The 20,659-nt window shown below is 31.6% G+C and overlaps 1 protein-coding gene across 4 annotated transcripts; it reads right to left on the reverse strand.

The window, feature by feature from the left end:
* Positions 1–16,350: 16,350 nt before the first annotated feature.
* On the reverse strand, positions 16,351–20,414 carry LOC11413295 (probable mediator of RNA polymerase II transcription subunit 26b). 4 transcript variants are annotated; one of them, XM_003624880.4, is made up of 11 exons: positions 20,291–20,414; positions 19,539–19,589; positions 19,000–19,437; positions 18,717–18,785; positions 18,531–18,613; positions 18,106–18,164; positions 17,853–17,992; positions 17,715–17,742; positions 17,289–17,599; positions 17,127–17,208; positions 16,351–16,993 (listed from the first exon to the last, which is right to left on the reverse strand). In XM_003624880.4, exons 2-11 carry the CDS (start codon positions 19,545–19,547, stop codon positions 16,869–16,871), a joined length of 1,344 nt encoding a protein of 447 aa, XP_003624928.1. In that variant the 5' UTR covers positions 19,548–19,589; positions 20,291–20,414; the 3' UTR covers positions 16,351–16,868. The 4 variants fall into 4 exon arrangements, with proteins under 4 accessions (XP_003624928.1, XP_024626330.1, XP_039683590.1 ...); XM_024770562.2 differs by having other exon boundaries at positions 20,115–20,389; XM_039827656.1 differs by having other exon boundaries at positions 19,000–19,589; positions 20,194–20,389.
* Positions 20,415–20,659: the final 245 nt, after the last annotated feature.

Consider the following 20,659-nt stretch of genomic DNA (forward strand, 5'->3'; position numbering starts at 1 on the left):
AACAACGTTAAACCGCACATATATCTATTGGCGATGATGTTTTAGACCCAATTTCAATAAAGATATCCAGAAGTCCTTATGAAACAAATAGGAGTTTATGGTGGATACTAGTTAGCTTGTTAAGGTTCTTGTAGATGCACCAGTTATATAAATACCGTGACAGTTTGTGCACATACAAGTAACAAACCAAATATTGGGTGTTTGTTGCTACAGTAGGAAATGAACAAAGGAGATACAGACAGTAGTGAATGTTTATTTGAGAGGGGTTTGATTTTCTTGTTTTCAATGCTAAGATTATAAAGAGATGTATTAGAAGAGAATATGCAGAAAGCCAAAATAACACACGAATCACGATGCTGAAGGCATCAATGAGATTAGGGAGCTCCCTTTCCCCAACATTTGTTCTGAAAATATCCCCAAATTATTATAGTACTATATCACTAATGATTGGAAGGATCTAGTATATCCTACTCAGTCTCACACATACTAGGAGGCAAAAACACATGGCCTTAACTCATAAATAGGATAAGAGACAACTAAGCAAGCAAATAACAATAAGTGGAATATGCTAGCATTCATTTTTATGCTTCTTAACGAGGAACAAAATCCTTCAAGTAATTGGGCTTGGTGATAGTCCTCTTAGGGGCGGTCCATATTGGTTTTGGAGTCATGGCCGATTGTTGTATTGCTATCACACATTCGAAAATCACTCTTTAGGCAATCATGGTTTCATACAGATAACTGCCGCTACTGGTGAGTGAACGGCAGTTAACTACCGTGAGCGATAGTTAACTTTCATTGGGCATTTTCGTCAGTTTAGAGTACATGAGAGCAAACCATGGGTGAATAAACAACATTTTTCCATACGCTAACAACTCTCCCATGTGATAGATTTTCCAAAATATATTTGTAAGGTTGTAATCGTTAAGAGGAATTAAAGTCCTTGAAATGAGACGAAGATTTGTTTGCATAGTGGTTGTGCTGTTCCATACAACATTTCCAACTTACCTTACAAATAATTTTTTTTGTTCCGTTGTTTCTGCGGCCTGCGCCCATCCTGAACCTAAACTTTGATCCATGCATCTAAGTATGATTGTTGGAAGCAAGCTATGCATGAAGAATCATAATTGGTTGCTAATGGAAATATAGAACAAAACGGAAGGGTTTATTGCTTTGGTACTTTTCCTCCGTTTCTAAGTTAAATTGATCTAGTTTTTTCTTCTTCTTTGGAAGCTAACCAAGGTTGGAATATTGAACGATTATATTTCAACTTATATGAAGAGTTCTGTGTGACTCTTGATCTCCCTTCGCCATGTACAATGATCATGGTTCATGATCTAATCTTACCATTTTACTTATATGTGCTGATGATATTGTTTTGGCATGAAATTATTCTGATGAAATCAAATATGTACAGTTGTATATTGACACAAAACTACGATTAAAATTTAGTGAGCAACTAACATACTTCTTATGTTTAGATTGCTCTTAGAATTTAGGTTCAATTTAATTCAATCTTATACGATCGGTTTGTAATGTGAGTTATTGCAACATACACACTTTCTCAAAAGCTGGACATTTGGAGCGTGATTCAAGTTGTTCGATAGAATTGCCCCAGCAATGGCTGACCCAATGAATCTTTGATAAGCTTCATATTAGAATTTTGGTTGAATTTAACTTGACCGTTAAAAAACTAGATATTAGAGTGTTTGTAAGGTAAGTTAGAGTTAGTTACACAACTAAACTCTATATATAGGAACACTCATGTATCATTTCAATCCATCTTTTATCAAATCTAGTTTACTCTACTATGAGTCACTATGGGTATCTCCCACATGAATACACCTATGCTCTCTTTCTAGTTGATCACTATGATCTTTATCCTTGGGATTCCTTTATTTCTGATACTAGATTAAATAATAAAGACTTTTTTTTTTGAATAAAAAATAAATAAAGACTTGCTTTAAACACATTTCCAAACTTTATTTCATCTTGTGAAATTTGAGACTCTAACAATTACAAGTTTTAAAATAGGAATCCCATATATCAAAGGAAATAATTATACTATGAGACATCGGAAAGCATTTGAATGCAAATTTTTAACCTATATATTTGCCTGCGTGTACACTTTTTTACACCAACATAGGAATCCTAAATGTTTGCGTGTAAACTTTTTTACACTAACAATTAATTCAAATTGTTGAGAGAATTAAGAACTGATTGAAAATAAGAGAAAATGAGAGAAAAGTTGATCTATGAACCATAATTTTTTTATTAACTTGTGAATGAAGCTATTACATTTATTTATTGTGGTTCTATGAGAGAACATGATAAACTACTATGAACTCAATCTCATAGGATGATAACTGACTTTCCTACAAATATGGGAAGTAGTTTATTAACTTGCTTAAGCTTTGATAGCTTGTGTTGCAAGTAAGTGTTGTCTATGGTGTTCTTCTTCCTTAATTAATAGTTAATTCCCTTATTGTTTTCAGTGTTTTTTAGTCAACTTCAATGTTGTTCTATATATAAAACTTAGAAGGCAGTTTCTCTTCTCTATCACAATCAATGAAATAATTTATATACGAGTTTTGTCAATTCTTAATTTTCACTCTTCATCATCTTCAACATCAACAAGTTGCTTATGATAAAAGATTAAGTTAATTAGTGTGGTGTAGTGGATGAGACAAAATGTTAAGGAATTAAGTTATGTCAACTTCAAAGTATTCAAAGCTTAATATATGGAAGCATCTTATTAAAAGAAGTCAACCAAGTAGGTGATGCCTTGGTCAAGTATGGCACCTCCCTCGTATATCCTCGTATAACATTTTATGTACTATTTCTGGATTTTGTTTTGTTCTTTGTTAACTAATGCCCTTTTGTACTACATAAAAAGAGAAAGAAAATTAAACTATGAAATTAGGAAAGGGAGGTGGAATTATTCGTCGATGTCAAATATACATAATTATTATTTAAAAAGCTAATCCATTTTCCGTATTAATTGTTCTACTACACTGAAAGAAGTCATAAGATAAGAGTACTTGCTAGTATTAGTTATGGTTATGTGGACCAAACTTCTTTTGAAAAAGTTAACACACACTGAAATAATTCTAAAATAACATATGCACGACAAAGTAAAAAACACTTTTTCTGGAATGATACAAAGTAGTATTGAAGTAGTATACACTGGATAAGGATTAAGGAGTTAGTACTACTCTAGACAAGATTATGGGCTTTTTCCCCCTTAATCTAGAAGTGAGTGTCTCCACTTGAAAGATTATTCTTTAGACTTCAAAGATTACTATCTCACATTTGAAAATGACCTTTAATACTTTCAATAATAGTTTTAAAGGTGTGCAAAAGGTGTGCAAAAGTGAATAGTTCATCTTGCATAAGGTGTGCAAAAGTGAGCCACCCAAAAGTATTACAGAGTTAGTTTACTGATATCTCATCACAAAAAACAGCACGAAAAAAGAAGAAACAAATCAAGTTACAATAAAACACCCATACTATAAAGGGTACCGCCATCAGTCAGTGTAACTATAGGTGAAAGTAGTCAGACTAGCCTTTAACCATTTGTAAGACACACGCTTTACGTTGTCCGTTATTTGAGGAAGATCCAAGGCCTGCTGATTGAAAACTCGGTTGTTCCTTTCCTTCCAAATTACCCAGATACATGCGAGCCATAACAATTTCATGAAGGAATGTGTAAATCTTGGTATCCCGACAATGTGACTGAACTGAAGAAAGTGATCATGGACCCTGTCTGTAGCAACGAAAGAGATACCCAACCAACGCATAACAAGTGACCACACGCATCCAAAAGTAGCACAACTCAAAAATAGATGATTTGCAGTCTCCACAACATCGCAACCTCTTATACACTTGTTGTCATCATGTTGAAGCACACGGCGCCGCACAAGATTATCTTTTGTCAGTAGTCTGTTGCGAAGAAGTCTCCAAGCAAATAATGAAACCTTCGGTGGAACATGCTTATGTCAAACATCATCAAACATACCCCTTGCAAGAGCTTCGTCAATTGTCATGAGAAAATGATAAGTTCCCTTAATGGAATATCCATTAACGGGATTGAGAAGTCATTGCTACATGTCAGTAATAACACCTTGCAAAACAACATTATGCAGTAAATCAGAGCACTCTCTAATACACTCCTCCTCCCAGGCTAACAGGCGCCTTCAATAATAGTTAATTGTAGTACCCTGTTTAATTTTTCTTTTAGATCAAACGACAATTAACTGTTATTAAAGGTATATTAATCATTTTTAAGTGTGAATCTTTTAATGTAAACAACAATATTCCTCCACTCGGCTTGTCCTTTCAGTAAACTTAGTGGGGTGGGTATTATCACTTAGGCCCACATACTTCATAGAAGTCAAGATGTTAGTAGGAGGAATTTTATACACCTCACATTTTTCTAAAAAAACTATGACTATAACTTTTCCCATCCCACCCTATGTCTTTCCTCGCACGTCCTATTTTTTTTTTCAATTTTATCCTTGGTCTGGATTTCGTTTTTCGGATGGTATTGTTAAAATTTTGCAGATGTTTTAAATCCGAAATAATGTTTTACCAGAAGTTTTGCAATTTTAATCTTCAAAATTCGTAAAATAAAATGCAGATAAAATAAAAAACTGAAATAAAAAGACACAAACATAAAAACAACTCATTTTATTAATATATGAACAATACATTACAATAATTTTCAAGCTTTTTAAGGTTATTACATAAGATCCTAAATTTATTTCTAATCTCCTATGAGCCTAATTCTAATCTCTTAAGAGCCTAACCACTGGTACGTGATGGGACATACCAGTAGTTTGCCTATTGGAGGAAAACCGGAGGAGGAGGGAAGAGGAGGGCGGGAAGAAGAAAACAATGCCCTTGAGGGAGATGGGGGGTGCTCAAACTTACGCCCAGACAGGCCAAGCTAAGAACCACACTTACCCACATGACCCTCAGATGAACCGCGCTTCATTGCAGCGCGGTTCCATCCTCATTGACCGTTCATACAAATCCTGAAAGTTTTCAACGAGGCCCTTATCTATGAAAGGCCAACGATGGAAAACTATGGTTGTAGAAGAAAGAAGAGGAGGAGAGGGTGGGAGAGGATGGTGTGAGAAATGGTGGGGTTTGGAAGGCTATTTATAGGGAGGGGTGGGTCAAAAACAGTTGGGAGGCCATAAATGCAGTCAAAAAACGCGTTTTACCATGTTTTTTTTACTTGACCACCGACAAAAACGTGTGGTGCAGACCACCGGCCATGACTGATGCATTCCAGAATATATAATCCGGAAAACACATCTGTTTTTCGGAATATATTTTCCAGAATATATAATCCGGAAAACACATCTGTTTTTCGGAATATATTTTCCGGATTAATGCGATAATGGTGGTGAACGAGGGAAAAGTTGGCACTTCCTATAGGGCTAAGGACATTCCGGAATGTAAAATCCGGAAAGATTCAGAGCCATTAATGTGGGTTTGGACAGTTACAACAACCACTAACACGTTTTCATTGACTGTATTAATGACCTAGGACTTGTTTTATGCTATAAATAGGCTTCCATCTTCAACAGATACCTTCATTCTTCACTTCACCTCTTTTCTTACATTTTCTTCAAAAAAATTTAGTTTTTTAGGGGTGTCGATGGTGTCATGGTCATTGTTGACCGTTCATAGGAACCCTACAATTGCAATGCATTGCAGCTTGTGTGGGGTTCATATAACGGTCAACAGAGACCATTGACATCAAAGAAAGACATAGAAAATTACATAAATTCTGGTCCGGATTTCTGTTTCCGGAAATCACTAACAATCTGATCCGAATAATGTAATCCGGACCAGGGATATTTTAATAAATTTTGTAGGATGCGCGAGAAGGCAGCAGGGTGGGAAAAATAATAGTCAAAAACTATATGGTTTACAAAATCTATGTTTCCTTATGGGTACATTCAAAATTAAATTGAGGATTAAGAAAATTCCTCCCTAAATTTGATTGCCTCAATTTTTTACCAAATTTATTTTAGTCTCATTATATAGTCATAGTTTTTGTTTATAATTTTATTTTTCTTTCCAAGACTTGCTTTTGTTTGTTTTTAATTTCATTATCCTAAACAAGGATAAAAATATAATGTGAACACATATATATTTCTAATTGCCTAGACATGGATGATAAGGATTATGCATAAATTTCACGTGGCAAGTGGATGAACATAAGGCATAGTTTATTGAATTTGAAGAGATTGTCTTTAAAGTAAGAAAATGATGGAAATAGCTGGTTCCTGTAGAAAGAAACATGTTAAGCGTTTTTGCAAACTTTTTAGAAGCTTTTAAACTTTAAGGATAGGTTTTAGTTTTTTTTGTTGCTGGATCAAAACTGAGATAATATAGTCTATTTTTAAACTTAGCTTAGAGAGACATGGCAGGAGCTAAAATTCAAACTTTAATTTCTCATTTATTTATTTTAAGAAATGAATTCTGATCACGATACTATTTTATACTAAAAAAAAACCTAAGAGAAGATCTTCTTATCATTTGAGTGAACATAAATACTTGAAAAGTACCTTAATTTTTCAAAGAAAATATCTTTAATGCTTTACTTTTTTTCTGACAAATTTTAATGCTTAACTTTCCTCAACAAAAGAAAATTAATACATCATGAACTCCCACTTTTTTGACACAATACATCACAATGTTTTACCAACATGCACTTTTAAGAGAAAAAGCATTAAAAAAGAATGGGTTTTTTCTTACAAATGACTAGGATCTAATAATTTACATCTACTTATTTATTTAGAATAAGTACATCAATAAGCTACAACTTGAAGTGTATTTTCTATTTAAAATATGCACATTATATAGTTTGCCTGTGTTTGAATGATGTGGAATGAAAGGGATGAATATCGCTGCTTGATAGAAATGATGGTTCAACTGGTCGGTAAGGTTAAATTTTTGTCATTTTGGATGAAAACTCATAATCCATATTTAGTATTCGATCTTAATCGTTGATGGATTAATCCTTTAATGTTTATGAAATTAATCACTTAACTTTTGGCTTTATTTTGTTCTCCTCAAAGATGGTATGTTGTAAATAACTTTTATTTTGGTGTTAATATATTTTATTTTGATTCGTCAAAAAAAACTTGTTTGAATATTCATTTTATATTTTTGTCAAAAACATTATTGTTAGTTTTATCTACAATTTATAAAAAAAAATCTAACAACCTACTCGATACATTTCTGGAACCAACCCAAATTATAGGAGACATTTTCTTTAAAGTGACTTGTATAATTTTAAAAGGAGGGAGTAATATTTTTCTACAATGTTTGTCAAAGTATATCGATTGGACATTTAAGTTCATTCTCACCTTTTCTTTCAAAATCAATACATCAACCTTCTCAAATGTAACATTTTTAGTGAAAAACTGATTGCAAAGCACAATACTGGATTTACCCACAAGTCGAGATATTGATGCCCCACATTTTTCTGATTTTGACTAATTAGTTTACTTTAAATTGTTTCTTTAGTTTCATATTAATTTCTAACTTTTCCTTAGCCATGAAGTTTTCTTCCCAAAAACTTGTGATTGAAATTTGAAGACGTGTTTGTGAATGGAGGAAGTGAGCTTCTTCCCAAAAACTTTGTCAGCGCTTCCAAGTTGCAGATTAATTATTTACTCACGGACATGAATTGATTAAAAACTCCAAATATATGATTTTATTTTAATTTTTTTTTTGAGAAAAAGATATTATCACTAATTTAAATGATATTAATCGACAATCATTTTAAAAGATTTGATCTTTCTCCGTTGAGATTACAGAATCACATTTTTAACTAAAGACATCATTTATATGTTAGCAACATTTCAACATTGTACGAATTTTAGTTTTAACTAGTAGTGTTAATAAATATTAATGCACTTCCGCATAAATTAAGTTGATGTTAACTAAAAATAGAATTTTGTACCAAAAAAACCTAAAAAAAGAATTTAGCATTTTTATAAATTGGGTTGGGCCCACCTATAAAATTGATTTACAAGGTGAAACTATCCACCAATAGGGATAAGAATAGAATAGGAAAGCTAACCTAAGAGATCTACGGTCTAGCGTACGATATGTTATATTAGATCAGATTTTTTTCTTAAATAGAGAAGGAATATAAGTATTATTATAAATTATAATTAAAATATGATGTAATATGCATTAGAGTTCTCTAAAACTCCATATTTAATATCATCGATCTATTAATTCGCTGGTGTATTTAACTTTAAATCACATTACTTATTTAAATAAATTAGTAGACCTAATCAAACCGTTTGCCAAACTTAAGTCTTACAAAACCTAGCTCAGTCAAATTATTTCCACCCCTATCCACATATTATAAACATGCTATGTGAAAATGCCAACAACAGTTCTTAATGTATTGTTTAAGCAACTAAAAAGAATATAATATATCATTAGATTACTTTGCCTTCTTAAATAATATGTTTAGAACACTGTTTTTATTGGAGAGAAAAAAAAAACTTATACTAATGGGGGCGGTTATAATTTAATATTGCAAGTAGCTGAGATGGTCTCACCATTTATGAACATAATTGAAGTTATAACTGTCACTAGCTACGGTTAACAACGCTAACAATAAGTGATTGACATTGACACTTTGATTGAACGTGTGGCAGTATCTCCAAGGCTGCCTTCACAATCGGTTAGGTTGATCATGTATATACCGTATATATACGTACAATTCCGACCTCTTTATTGAAAAATCTATTGATAACTTTTTATCAATAAAAGAATCTATTGATAACTCAATTCCTATCCTCAACGACCACGTAAATTCATCACATTCATCTGATTTGAATATGGTTATTTTCTAATTTACTTACAATTATTTAATTACATGCTTGTGTTAGTGATCATACGTGAAGTTGATTTGTGGTACGTATTCAACTAAACCAATATTTAATTGTCCCACCAACTAAAACAATCATAGTGTATCTGGCTAGCTTAGGAGGTAAACAGCTCACAACTCACAAGTCACAAATGAGAAAGCCTAGCTATAAGTAAGTGGATTAATGACCCACTATTTGAAAATTATGTATAGTTAGGTGGTAGTACCTTGTCAATTTTGACCTTGCTTCAAGTATTTGTCTAAAATATATGTGCAATCTGATTTTTGGTTTAAGGACGTTTCTTCTATCCCATGAATTTCCTACAAATACACATTTTGTTAAGTGCAAGTTTTGTTCATTTTTTAGAGTTAATTAGAAGTAATTTTGAGGATTTAATAATTAAAATTGATTTTAATATGTTTAGGAATTTTTATAAGGATTGATTTTAATTTGAAATTAAGATTTATAGGTTTTATCTCAACACATTAGAACTAGAAAAATATTTTATCTCAAATTGACCTTCAACTAAAATCATTTTTAAAGATAAATGAGAAATAAGTTTCATTATTTTAAAAAGTTTGTTATAAAAAGATTGCTTAAAAAAATCATAGAAAGTTTGTTATAAGTGATCACAAGAGGATATCATAGACATTATTTGAACCCTTATCCTAATACAATGCGTGACGTGTCATTATATTTCGTCACTTTCATGCCAAGTGTCAAATGGATTAGATTGGAATATTAGAGTGTAAACTTTAATTTGTCCTTTTCATTCAGAACTAGCTAGCACCTTGGGAGCTGCGAAATTAATGGAATGGAAGAGAAAAGTTACCTTTTTTTTTTTTTTTTTTGAAAGAAGGAGAAAAGTTACTTTTGTATGCGAGTGAGTGGGAATGGCACGTCACCTGAAAAATGGCTATCTATTGGCACAAAAATATGAAATATCATGTCTCTCAAATCATGAGTACTACTAAAACAAAGTTGGTTAAATAATTAAATCAAGAGAATATTTTAATTTGCAAAAATTGTAAGAGGATATTCAAATAATAAAAATTTAAAAGGTTGAGTGTGTTAGCAACTTTTTTGTGAAAATGAGCTCATTTTTCAACACCGCAATTCAAATTAATTAAAATAAGATTTTGAATCACTGCGGTTAAGTTAATTTATATAAAATTGAGTTATGGATAGTGAAATCATGCAATGAAATACATGACGTGCATGAAAAAACACAACATATATAATTGTAATGTGTATGAGGGTGGCATTTAGGGTGGGTAGAAGGAATTCTTTTCCACCATGGGAAAGTTACATTTTTAGCCATTGATATATTCATATAATATTGAGTGGTTAAAATAAAGGAAGGGATACTTGTTAAACCCTTTTCTTTCTTTTTTTCCTTTTCAATTTTCTGCATTAACAATTAAAGCATTGAATACCAATTACTAAAAATTAATTAAAAAATAAATAAAAACACAGTTAACACCGTATTTTAAGTACTATTATATTTTTTTTCCTTTCCCTTTCCTGAATTTTAGGTTCAGACTTGAAGTTTTGAATGTCAATTAAAAAATTAAATCAAAATTAAAACAAGGGTTGTTGGCATGCTCATTCTTCTGGCTATCTTTTTTCATTTACGGATCCGCCATTGGTGAAGTACTGAAACATGGGATGATTCTTACATCTCAAATTTTTTTATGTCTTGCTCGGCAATGAAATGCCAAGATTAATCTTGGAAAATGAAAGAAGCAACAATCATGAGATTCGAAATCGCTAAATGGCGCCTGGAGGACGGTGGATCTTGCGAGGGCAAATTTGTTGTCCTGGTTCAGAAACGGCAGTGCAACACAGAAGCTAGGAGGAGGTTGGGACTGAGGAGCGATGAATGAAAGAAGAAGGAAAGGGTATTTACTATTTAGTAACATAAATATACCATATATTAATACTACTAGTATTAAATACTGCATTCTTTTTTCTTTTGAAAAAACAAACAAAAATAGTGAAACCGGTTTCACTTACAAGTGGCAGTAAAAAGCAACTTTCCTATGGTGGGAAAGTCTTCCTCCTACCCACCCTAAATGCCACCGTGTATGAGGTGTGTGTTCACATGGGAAAGGTTAATCCTTTCCCACCATGGGAAAGTTGAATTCAATGATTAGATTAAGTGAAGAACATATTCTTAACATGATCTCTCAACACTAGATTTTTCTTCACACTATCTTCCAACAATTTAAAAATTCTGAAAATTAATTTTCAAAAATTAAAAAAATATAAAAAAATTCAGATAATTTTTTTTTAAATTCTGTAATTCATTTATTGAATGTTAGAATTTTTTTTTATTTCAATAAAAATAAAATTTTGGAAACTAAGATAAGCTTTTATTTTTCTAAAAATAATATATTTTTTAATTTTATAATAAAATAAGATATTCTGAAAAATAAAATAAAAATCTTAAAAAAAATATTTTGAAATTAAATTTTTTAATTTTTCTAGGAAAATAAGATTTTTGAACAATTTTTTTTTTCATTTTTTCAAAAAAAAAAAATTCTAACATTCAATAAATGAATTACAGAATTAAAAAAAAAATCTGAATTTTTTTATATTTTTTCGATTTCTTTAATTTCTGAAAATTAATTTTCAGAATTTTTAAATTGTTGGAAGATATTGTGAAGAAAAATCTAGTGTTGAGAGAGCATGTTAAGAATATGTTCTTCACTTAATCTAATCATTGACTCTAACTTTCCTATGGTGGGAAAGGATTAACCTTTCCCATGTGAAATGGCACCTGTGTATGAAGCTATGATTAGCAATTCATTGACAATTTGGTAAAAAAAAATATCTGTCTAAGAACGGTTGAATGACAACGGCGGATGAGAATGCTCCGATGTGACGGTAACAACTTTCCGTATGGCAGTGATGAATGTTCGTGGTGGAACGAACGGTGTTTGCAGACACGTTAGCACTCTGACGCTCAAGTTAGTAATGAAACTGAGAAAGAGTGTGTAAGAAATGTTGTGAAAAGTGATGTGTACTCTGAGGGTGAAACAAGTTCACCCTTATATAGGCCCTCGTTGGTCATAACCACCTCTGAATATGTGGCGTGTGATTAGGGATGGAAGACGACATGTGTAGATGATCCTCACGCAGGGACACGCTTCTGTGGCACAGTGCACGCAAGATGGCGTGCTCCTTTGCATTCTGAGTCCTAAAGCGGTGCAAATCTGACGACGTGTCATCGTGTGGTTGGTCTTCTGACCGATCCAAAAAAAAAAAACAATTCATTGATAGAGTAGCTAAGTGAGTACATGAGTTTTTCTTTTTTTAGGGAAAGTGAGTACATGAGTTGGTGAATTAAAGACGAAAAAAACGTCAACATGCCAATTAACATGTTAACGTCAGGTAACACTTGGGTGACATAGAGTTTGGTGACATTGGCCAATCACAATGCCACAATGCTTGTGAAAGAGATAGAAACACAAACATTGTGGCATTGTGATTGACCAATGTCACCAATGTCACCCAACTCTATGTCACCCAAGTATTTTCCGTTAACGTCTGCTATTAAAAAGAATTTTAACATTTGTCATTAAAAAATAATTTTTGTATAACTACAATTTTTTATTAATCCACTAACAAAATGTGGTTTAGAATTTTGAGTTTATTTGGCTTTGTTTTCTTCTCTAGTATAGCAATAAAGTTAGATATGAGGGATGGTTACAAGCTCATTGAAAAACAAGAACACTTCTTCTATCCACTCTAACTTAACAATCTTTGCTACTACCAGGTCTATATTTGCTATCTTTCAAAAAAAAAAAAAAGGTCTATATTTGCTACAATCATCTTAGAAAGCATGAGAAACTAACTAATCTAGAGAAACTGTTACTTCCACAACGTAATTTTTGTTTTAAGAAAAACCAATTTTTCTATTAAGAAAAACCGCAATAAAAAATATTGACTCGTTTTTCAGTACAATGACTAAAGAAAAGGAAAAAAAAAACCACAAAAAGTAAAATTAAATGCGTGGGTAAACCCTCATTGAATTAGCTAGACGGAAGCTACTAAACCTTTCAACAAGGGAATTCCAAATCTTGATCTTGTCCTAGGTCTCAACTTTGCAATATAATTTGCACTAAAGTTTTGTAATTTTTGACTTTGTTTGAAAGTTTAGAAGGAGAGGATTTTGTAAAGATGAATGTTGTTTGAACAATCATTTGGTTGACAATCATAATTTACAAAAAAAAAAGTAGGTATTTGCATAAAAATCAAAGCAATAGAGTGATAAAGTTATCACAACATGAATGTTTAAATATCATTTCTCTTTTGTAAATGGAAAGAGGAACGGGGAATGAAAGGAAGAATACTCTCCTAATGAAGGATTTTTATTTATTTCATAATACAAATTCTTTCTAAAATGTCGTTATAATATTTTCAAAATTTAATGCAACTAATAACTTAAGCATGTCAATGGAAAGGATTTCAATTAGTTTTGAGTTTATATTTTTAAACGTTATGATTGCATTTTATTAGTAAGGAAATGACTCTGACCATCTATAATGGAGGGTTCTTCCTCTATTAAACACCAAGTTTAATAAGCACTCTCATTGTGCTATCAATTAATTGGATGCCAATGGAGATGGGTGCTTTTATAGGCATCCTCTCTCCTATTACATGTGAGTCTCACATACACAATTAATTGTAAATTTTTTCACTATTCAATTATTATATCATTTTAATAGTAAAAAATTAAATTAAATAATACTTATAAGTGTTATATTTAATTGATCAACTTTGAATTTTCAATGAAAGACAATTTTTACTACATCAAATAATTTATTAATCTTAAAGTTAAAAAGAAATCAAGCGTCTGTAATTTATTATAATTTGATTTTTTTTCAAGTTTTATTTTTTTTGAATTATTAATAAAATTAAAAAATTGTTCACTTTTTTTATAGTTTATAATGTAATTAATTCAATATTTCATAGTTATTATATAATTATGAATGAATATATAAATTATTGTTAAAATTTAATAATATAGAGTTATTATTGGGACCTATTTATTAATTTATTTTGAGTGTTGGGTTGGAGTATTAATTATCAAACGAGTGACGTGTACGGTCGCGATCCGTTTAAGCACCCAAACGAAATGCTGCATTGTAGATGGTCTCATATTTATATGTTATGACCGCGGTATCGAAGCTTTGATTGAGCTTCGTCAAACAAACAGAAACATATCAAGCTATCTTGTTTATGAGAATCAATTTGTTTGTACCCACACCAATACTTCATCCTTCCTATATGAATTTCCTGATTAAAAACTGCCCTGCCAAATAAATTGTCATGTTAATTAAAACTATTTGAAGAAGATTTTTTTTTTGAGGGAATTTGAAAAAGATTCTTAACGGGGTTAATTAGATTAATCAATGATTACTTACAGCACATGAATAAAAAACAAGCGGATAATAAGTTGCGCCGCTAGACCTTTTTAGATGACAAAATCAATCTCAGTAAACACAATATTCGTCATATCCCCTGGCAAAATTTGTTAAAATAGGAATGACTTATCTAATTTTTTATTTTCCTAACACGTGAATCTGCTAAAGATTGGATGAAGCGTTAAGACGAATATTAATGTGTTTGTGTTTTCATTTTTTATTACGCTTAATTGCATGTTTATTTTATTCTATTTGATTATAATTGTTTTTCTTCAAAATATGGCACAATCAAAATAAAGATTTAAATTATATTGTTCCTATTATAGTTGAATTGTTTATATTATAATGAGGTTTAATTGATTTTTTAATTAAATATTCAAATAGTATTATTCAAAAGATAAAATCAGAATTATCTTAATGAAGGTATAATTTCAAGATTAAAATTCAACTCAAATTATGTGTTGTTTTCTTTTTGACGTTATGGAGATATTAGTATAAAGTTTTCATCGTCGTTTAATAATGAATAATCTCCATTAAAGAATGTGTAAGACACGTAAGATGGATTCTCTCTTCCAACATAAATGTTTCTATATTTAAGAGTCAGGAATCGAGCCAGGACCACATGTTTCATGAGTTCATCCCTTACAACTTTAATCAGTTCATTGTTGATAGATTATGTAGTGCTTTACGGTATATAGATATAGATAAACTAAACCAACCTATTGAAATCGTAACTCGGTTTAAATGATAGATTAAGTGCTTCCGTAACTTAATGTATTTAACAAAACCACGATAATTATCCACTCGGTTTAAATGCAAATCACAATAAAAGCAGCATTTTGTAAAAAAAAAAATTATTAGATCTTTAACTCATGTAATATAGGTTATTTCTGGTTTTTCCCTGTAAAATATTTTTTTTGATTTACCCTCCTGTAAAATATTTTTGTTTTGATTTACCCCTAATAGGCCAAACAAAAACCAATTTTATTATTTTTTTACAAAATTTCCGTTTTTGTTTAGCCTATTATGAGATAAATCAAAACAAAAATATTTTAATAAGGTAAATAAAAAAAATTATTTTACAGTAGAGAAAACCGAATATGACCTATATTACAGATATAAAGACCTATTAACTAAAAAAATAAAACAGCATAACTCTCCTTAAAAGAAAAAATAAAAGCATCATATCTAACATCTATTTAAGAGTTTACAATATAATTACTCAAAAAAAAAAGTTTACAATATGAAAAAGATTTCACCATGTTCTTACAACGTAAGGAAAATAGTTAGAAAGATAGGTGGTCAAAATAGACAGCACTATAACAAAGTACTGTTGAGTTGAGTTGTTTTGTGACACATGTAAATCACAGAGTACAATTAAATGGTTGTTAGCCAAATGAGAAGATAAAAAAAATAAAAAAATAAAAAAAAGTCAAGCCGACAAATAAAAAATTGTGCTCCACCTTTAGCACGTTCTTTCTTTCTCAGTCATAGTCATAATCATATTCATTCATGCCATCTAACCTCTATTCTTGTTTTATTTTATTATAAGATGGTGTGGAATATTCAACCATGTCAATATGTCCAATGCCATCAATCAAAGGCCACTCATTTTTCACTCTTATATTATTCACATTCTTATGCTATTTCTTCTATTATACCACAAAGAATAAAATAAATACTGAAGAAAATTTGATTTGACTTGGACCAACCTTTTGAATAGACTTGGACAAACTTTAAACAACTAAATTTAGAAGGCATACATTAAAATTATAATAGTAAAAAATAATCATAAAATATATGTTCAAACTTGAAAGTCGTACATATTAATAATAAAACTTGGATTGTAAATTAATCATGAAATATATTTTCAAAAAAAAAATCTTTCAAAAAAGTAATCTATAAGCAATTAAATGTCAAAATCATTTTTTATAATCTACAACAAGCATACCTTAATGATAGTTTAATCTCTACTTAATCATCTATGCTGAACTCCATGCTATTGAATTTTGGAAACATTATAGTCAGCAGACTACAAAAGTATTCCTATAAACCTGCTTATTACATAATCACATGAAAGAATAGTAACATGCACAATTGCACATACTTAAATGTTACTATGAGAGACCCTAATGCAAGTAATATAAATGTGACATATGTAACATGTCTAGAAACGATTGGGATTTCTATTGACAATAATTATGGAACAATTCAAGTAAGCCATGGAACTCCAAGAAAGGATCAAATTTCAAATCCAATATTCTTGGATAAACAAAATTCCTATGTACTCAAAGTTTAAACCTTGGGAAATAATCGATGTTTCAAAGTTTACTTCCCTCTACAATCAAAATAACTCTATTCAGGTAAAAATGGTGAATGTATATTTGTTATTTTCTATGCTCTCAAAGAGGGGGGGATCAATCTTCTATCCATTAAATGTTTGGCGAAAGCAGTTATCACTATTCTTCCTTCATCTTTAGAGAACATGCTGAAAAATCTACAAGCCCTCCTGAAAATAGCCGCTCTATCTTCGACCGTTACCCCATTGCCGATTGTGATTTCCGGGTTTGAAATGTGTATTCCGTTGGACAGATCCTTGCTTTGGAAGATCATTTATTTCCATTACTTGTATTGTCCTTTGCCTCTTGGCTGCAATTAAGAATTGAATGAAAATTTCATCAATGAGTTATGAATTGAGGCATGTGTCATAAAGAATACATCATGTGTTATAATAACTTAGTAATAGACAATGATGATTTTGTAAAACGAATCAATGACTAACCATTTTCAGCTTGTTGGTAACTCTCTTGAAGTCTCCGCTTAGTGGCTTCAAGCTTAGCCAAATCATCTGAACACTTGGACTTCTGAAACATAAAAATTAAGGTTAGAGAGAACCACAAACTTACAAAATTAATGCACATACGAGTTATTTTATTTTGCTTACATCTTGCTGAGCATTGAGAGGCCTCTTAGGGACAGTACTGTTTTCAATTTTCGGCGGCATCTTTGGCTCCACATTGGCTTTTCGCTGAATGTTCGAGTTTAACGGTCTTGCACGGCCAGTATCAGCAGCCATTGGTTTATTAGGCCTAGCTGCAGCCTCGTTTTTCTTCATGTGCTGACTCTTGTTGTCCTTGGCAGTGACGGCCGTTTCATTAGATGCCGGAAAATTCCTCTTGTCCTTAGTTTGAGTGCCAAGAGCTGGCTTTCTTCCGTTGTCACGGTTCTTGTTGAATGGTGCACTCTTTCGAATATCTGAAAAAACATTCCCCATTTACAATCATCAATTTAAGACGAGGGGAATTTAGACACAGAACCGTAACAACGAAAGCTAGGTAGACTAAACATATGAAATGCAAATTCAACTCACTTCCATCGTCATCCATGCCATCAAAGAACTTTACATCGTCCAGATATATACAACACAAGGAAAAACCAAAATTCAGTTTCATATATACAAGCCTTTGAAATGTAAGTTTGAGAAGGGAAAAAGGACAAGTATATATACCTGTGAGAGTTCAATCGTACCGGTTGGGGCAACAAAGAAAGCCCCTTCGTCCAAAGGAGGTGAAGGAAGTCCTCCTTCTTCCTCTTCTTCATTTTCAACAACAGATGGATTTCTGGAGTCCGGTGTGCCTTCTTCTGAAGCTACAAACATTCAATAGCATTTTTCCGACATGAATTAATTTTGAAATCGAATAAGAAACCAGCATAGTTGTACTCATCAATACCACACTAATAAGGTCGATAAAAAATTCTACCTGCGACAGGTGTGGTTGTCGTCGCCTTCACCCATGCATTGACCAGTTCTTTCCATCCACTAGAAATTAAAAAACATTAAACAAGTTTAGAATTTGAGTTTGTTCGGTATCCAATTGAAAACATTAACAGATTTGGCATCTCAACTATTACAATGATATGAATCAAAACAATAATGGCCAAGTCATTCACCTATCTAAAGCATGTCATCAATGTTAACATCAAGGACACATGACTAACTAAGAACATGGTTCAAATTAACTAAGGCTTATAACTTGTGACCATGATTATGGAATCGGTGCAACAGTCTGATTAGTTAAGGATAATGATAGTGAATTGCATATTGAACAACACAGCGGCCATGATTATAAAATAAACCACAATCCGCAGACGAGAAACTGAAATCCATGAAAAAACTAAACCATACTCTATGAGAGTCCGTGCTAGTTGACGGATATCCTTCGATCCATGCTTTCTCAGATGATTCACAGCCTTTCCAATTTCAGTTGACTGCACAATTTAATTTCTGATTGTTAAGAGAACAATCTTAAAAAAAGTACTAGAGAAACAACACAAAGTTCCCCCAAAGCTACTAAGAAAGATCAATTCTAACCTTCAGAAGATCGACACAGAGTTGCATCAGTTGAAGCCTCCTCAGAGACTCAAACAGCACCGAGTCAGACTGTAGCAACATGAAACAAGCAATCACTAATCAGTGATCATAAGACACAAATGAATTCAACCTTCAAACACGAACAAAAATGCCATCCAAAAAACACCATATCAAGACGTATCCTTTCCAAGAATCACATCACACATTCATGAAAATTATAATTCAAAGAATCAAGAACTAATGCATCAGTATGCAAACAACAAAGAAAAAGAAAAGACTATACCTCATCTTCATGGTTATTGAGAATCTCTTTAATCCTCGTAACCTCAGCAACAAGTTGTGATTGCTCTTCAAGTTCATCAGTTAAAGCTTCAGCTTCTCCAAAGCTGTAATTGCTAATAGGGTTAGCATCCATCACTCCATTTTCTTCCCTACTGCAATCCACCTTGCTCTCTTTGCTAGCACCCTCTCTAACAGAACTTCTCTTGCAAAGTTCATCACCATTATCATCATCAGGCACAGACAATTCAACCTTCTCACACCCCTTACAACGATTCAGCATAACAGAAAACAATCTCTCAGCAATTCCATCTCTCCTAGACTTAAACTCCTTTGGACAATCAGAAGCAGCAACAACAATTGCATGGTCAATTATATCGAAAATATCCGAATTCGATGAACGAAAGTAACTCCTCCACTGATCAAGTGACTCTGACTTCATCTTCAATCCCAAAACAACAAAAAATTCAATCTTTCAACAGCTAGATCCAAATATGTTATAATAAACAATCACCCACGATTCAAAACTCAATTTTTTCTCACTTGGGTCATTGAAAATCGGTTTGATTCTTCTTCAGGTATTGATCTTGAACCCTGAATAAAACAATGACGAAAGAATGATCAAAAGGGTGAATATTTTAGTCTGAAAGAATGATAATCAAGAATCAAATTCTTGGAAGTTTGTAAATTTATTAACTTTAATTTAAATTTGATATTCTTGGGTATCCCATTTAGGAAAATTTGATTGGATCAATGTTCGGTAAGAAAATTGGATATGATGATGATATGGTTTTGGAACAGATTCGGTAACAAGAAACAACATAAACCAGAAACAAGAAAACAACATAACACGCATATATGATAACAAATTACTACGTTGTGTGTTATGTAAAAAATATTGTATTGTTTCACATTTTTCTGGTGTGAATAAAAACCAAAAACCTCAAAAAGAAGAAATAACCTTTTTGTTTTGTTTTTTAAGGTACAAAAAAACATCTAAAAAAAAAAAAAAGAAGCGAAATTTAAGGAAAAAATAAGACACCTGAAAAATCTAACAAGAAGAAACTGCAGATTCAGTGTAACAAAAACAAAAACATAATCATAATAATATCTATCTACCTATGTAGATTGTAACAGCTTTTTTTAATGTATACGTAATGTTGCACTATGATGGTATGGTATATGAATAGTCCAATACCGCGTGCGTATGAAAAACTTGGTACTTTTGTTTCTCTTCCAACAAGAAGAAGTACTTTTAGAGAGAGAAAAAAGGGTTTTATGAATTGTGATGATACCTTTTGGTTGTGTTTTGACTTTGATCGAAACAAAATTTGGTTTGGAGAGAAAGATTAGAAAAAGAGCAACAGAAGATGTGGAGAAAGAGAAGTGCTAAGTTCTGTCTCTTTGTGCTACTATTTTTTTATTTCATATAATATATCTAGGGTATTTTTTGGACTGATTTTTCTTAAAGAAATTTACCTATATTTTGGGCCCATAAAAAATATAAGAATATACCTCCCTAAAAAAAAAAAAATTATATTATATTTCTTATCAAAAAACAATTTATATTATATTTATGATATTGTTGATATACTCCGTAATCGAAAAAGATAAACATATTTTGTTATGTTTGTTGTAATTTAAGAGTCACAAATATTTATATC

Source organism: Medicago truncatula, chromosome 7 (assembly GCF_003473485.1).
Source record: "Medicago truncatula cultivar Jemalong A17 chromosome 7, MtrunA17r5.0-ANR, whole genome shotgun sequence".
Lineage (NCBI taxonomy): Eukaryota > Viridiplantae > Streptophyta > Magnoliopsida > Fabales > Fabaceae > Medicago > Medicago truncatula.

What these genes read in the sequence shown, in the direction of transcription:
- LOC11413295 (XM_003624880.4), bottom strand. An exon ending in CTAGCACGGACTCTCATAGA is followed by an intron (nt 18,165 to 18,530) that starts GTATGGTTTAGT and finishes TTTAATTTCTAG; the next exon opens with TGGATGGAAAGAACTGGTCA. An exon ending in CTCTCAATGCTCAGCAAGAT is followed by an intron (nt 17,209 to 17,288) that starts GTAAGCAAAATA and finishes TTTATGTTTCAG; the next exon opens with AAGTCCAAGTGTTCAGATGA.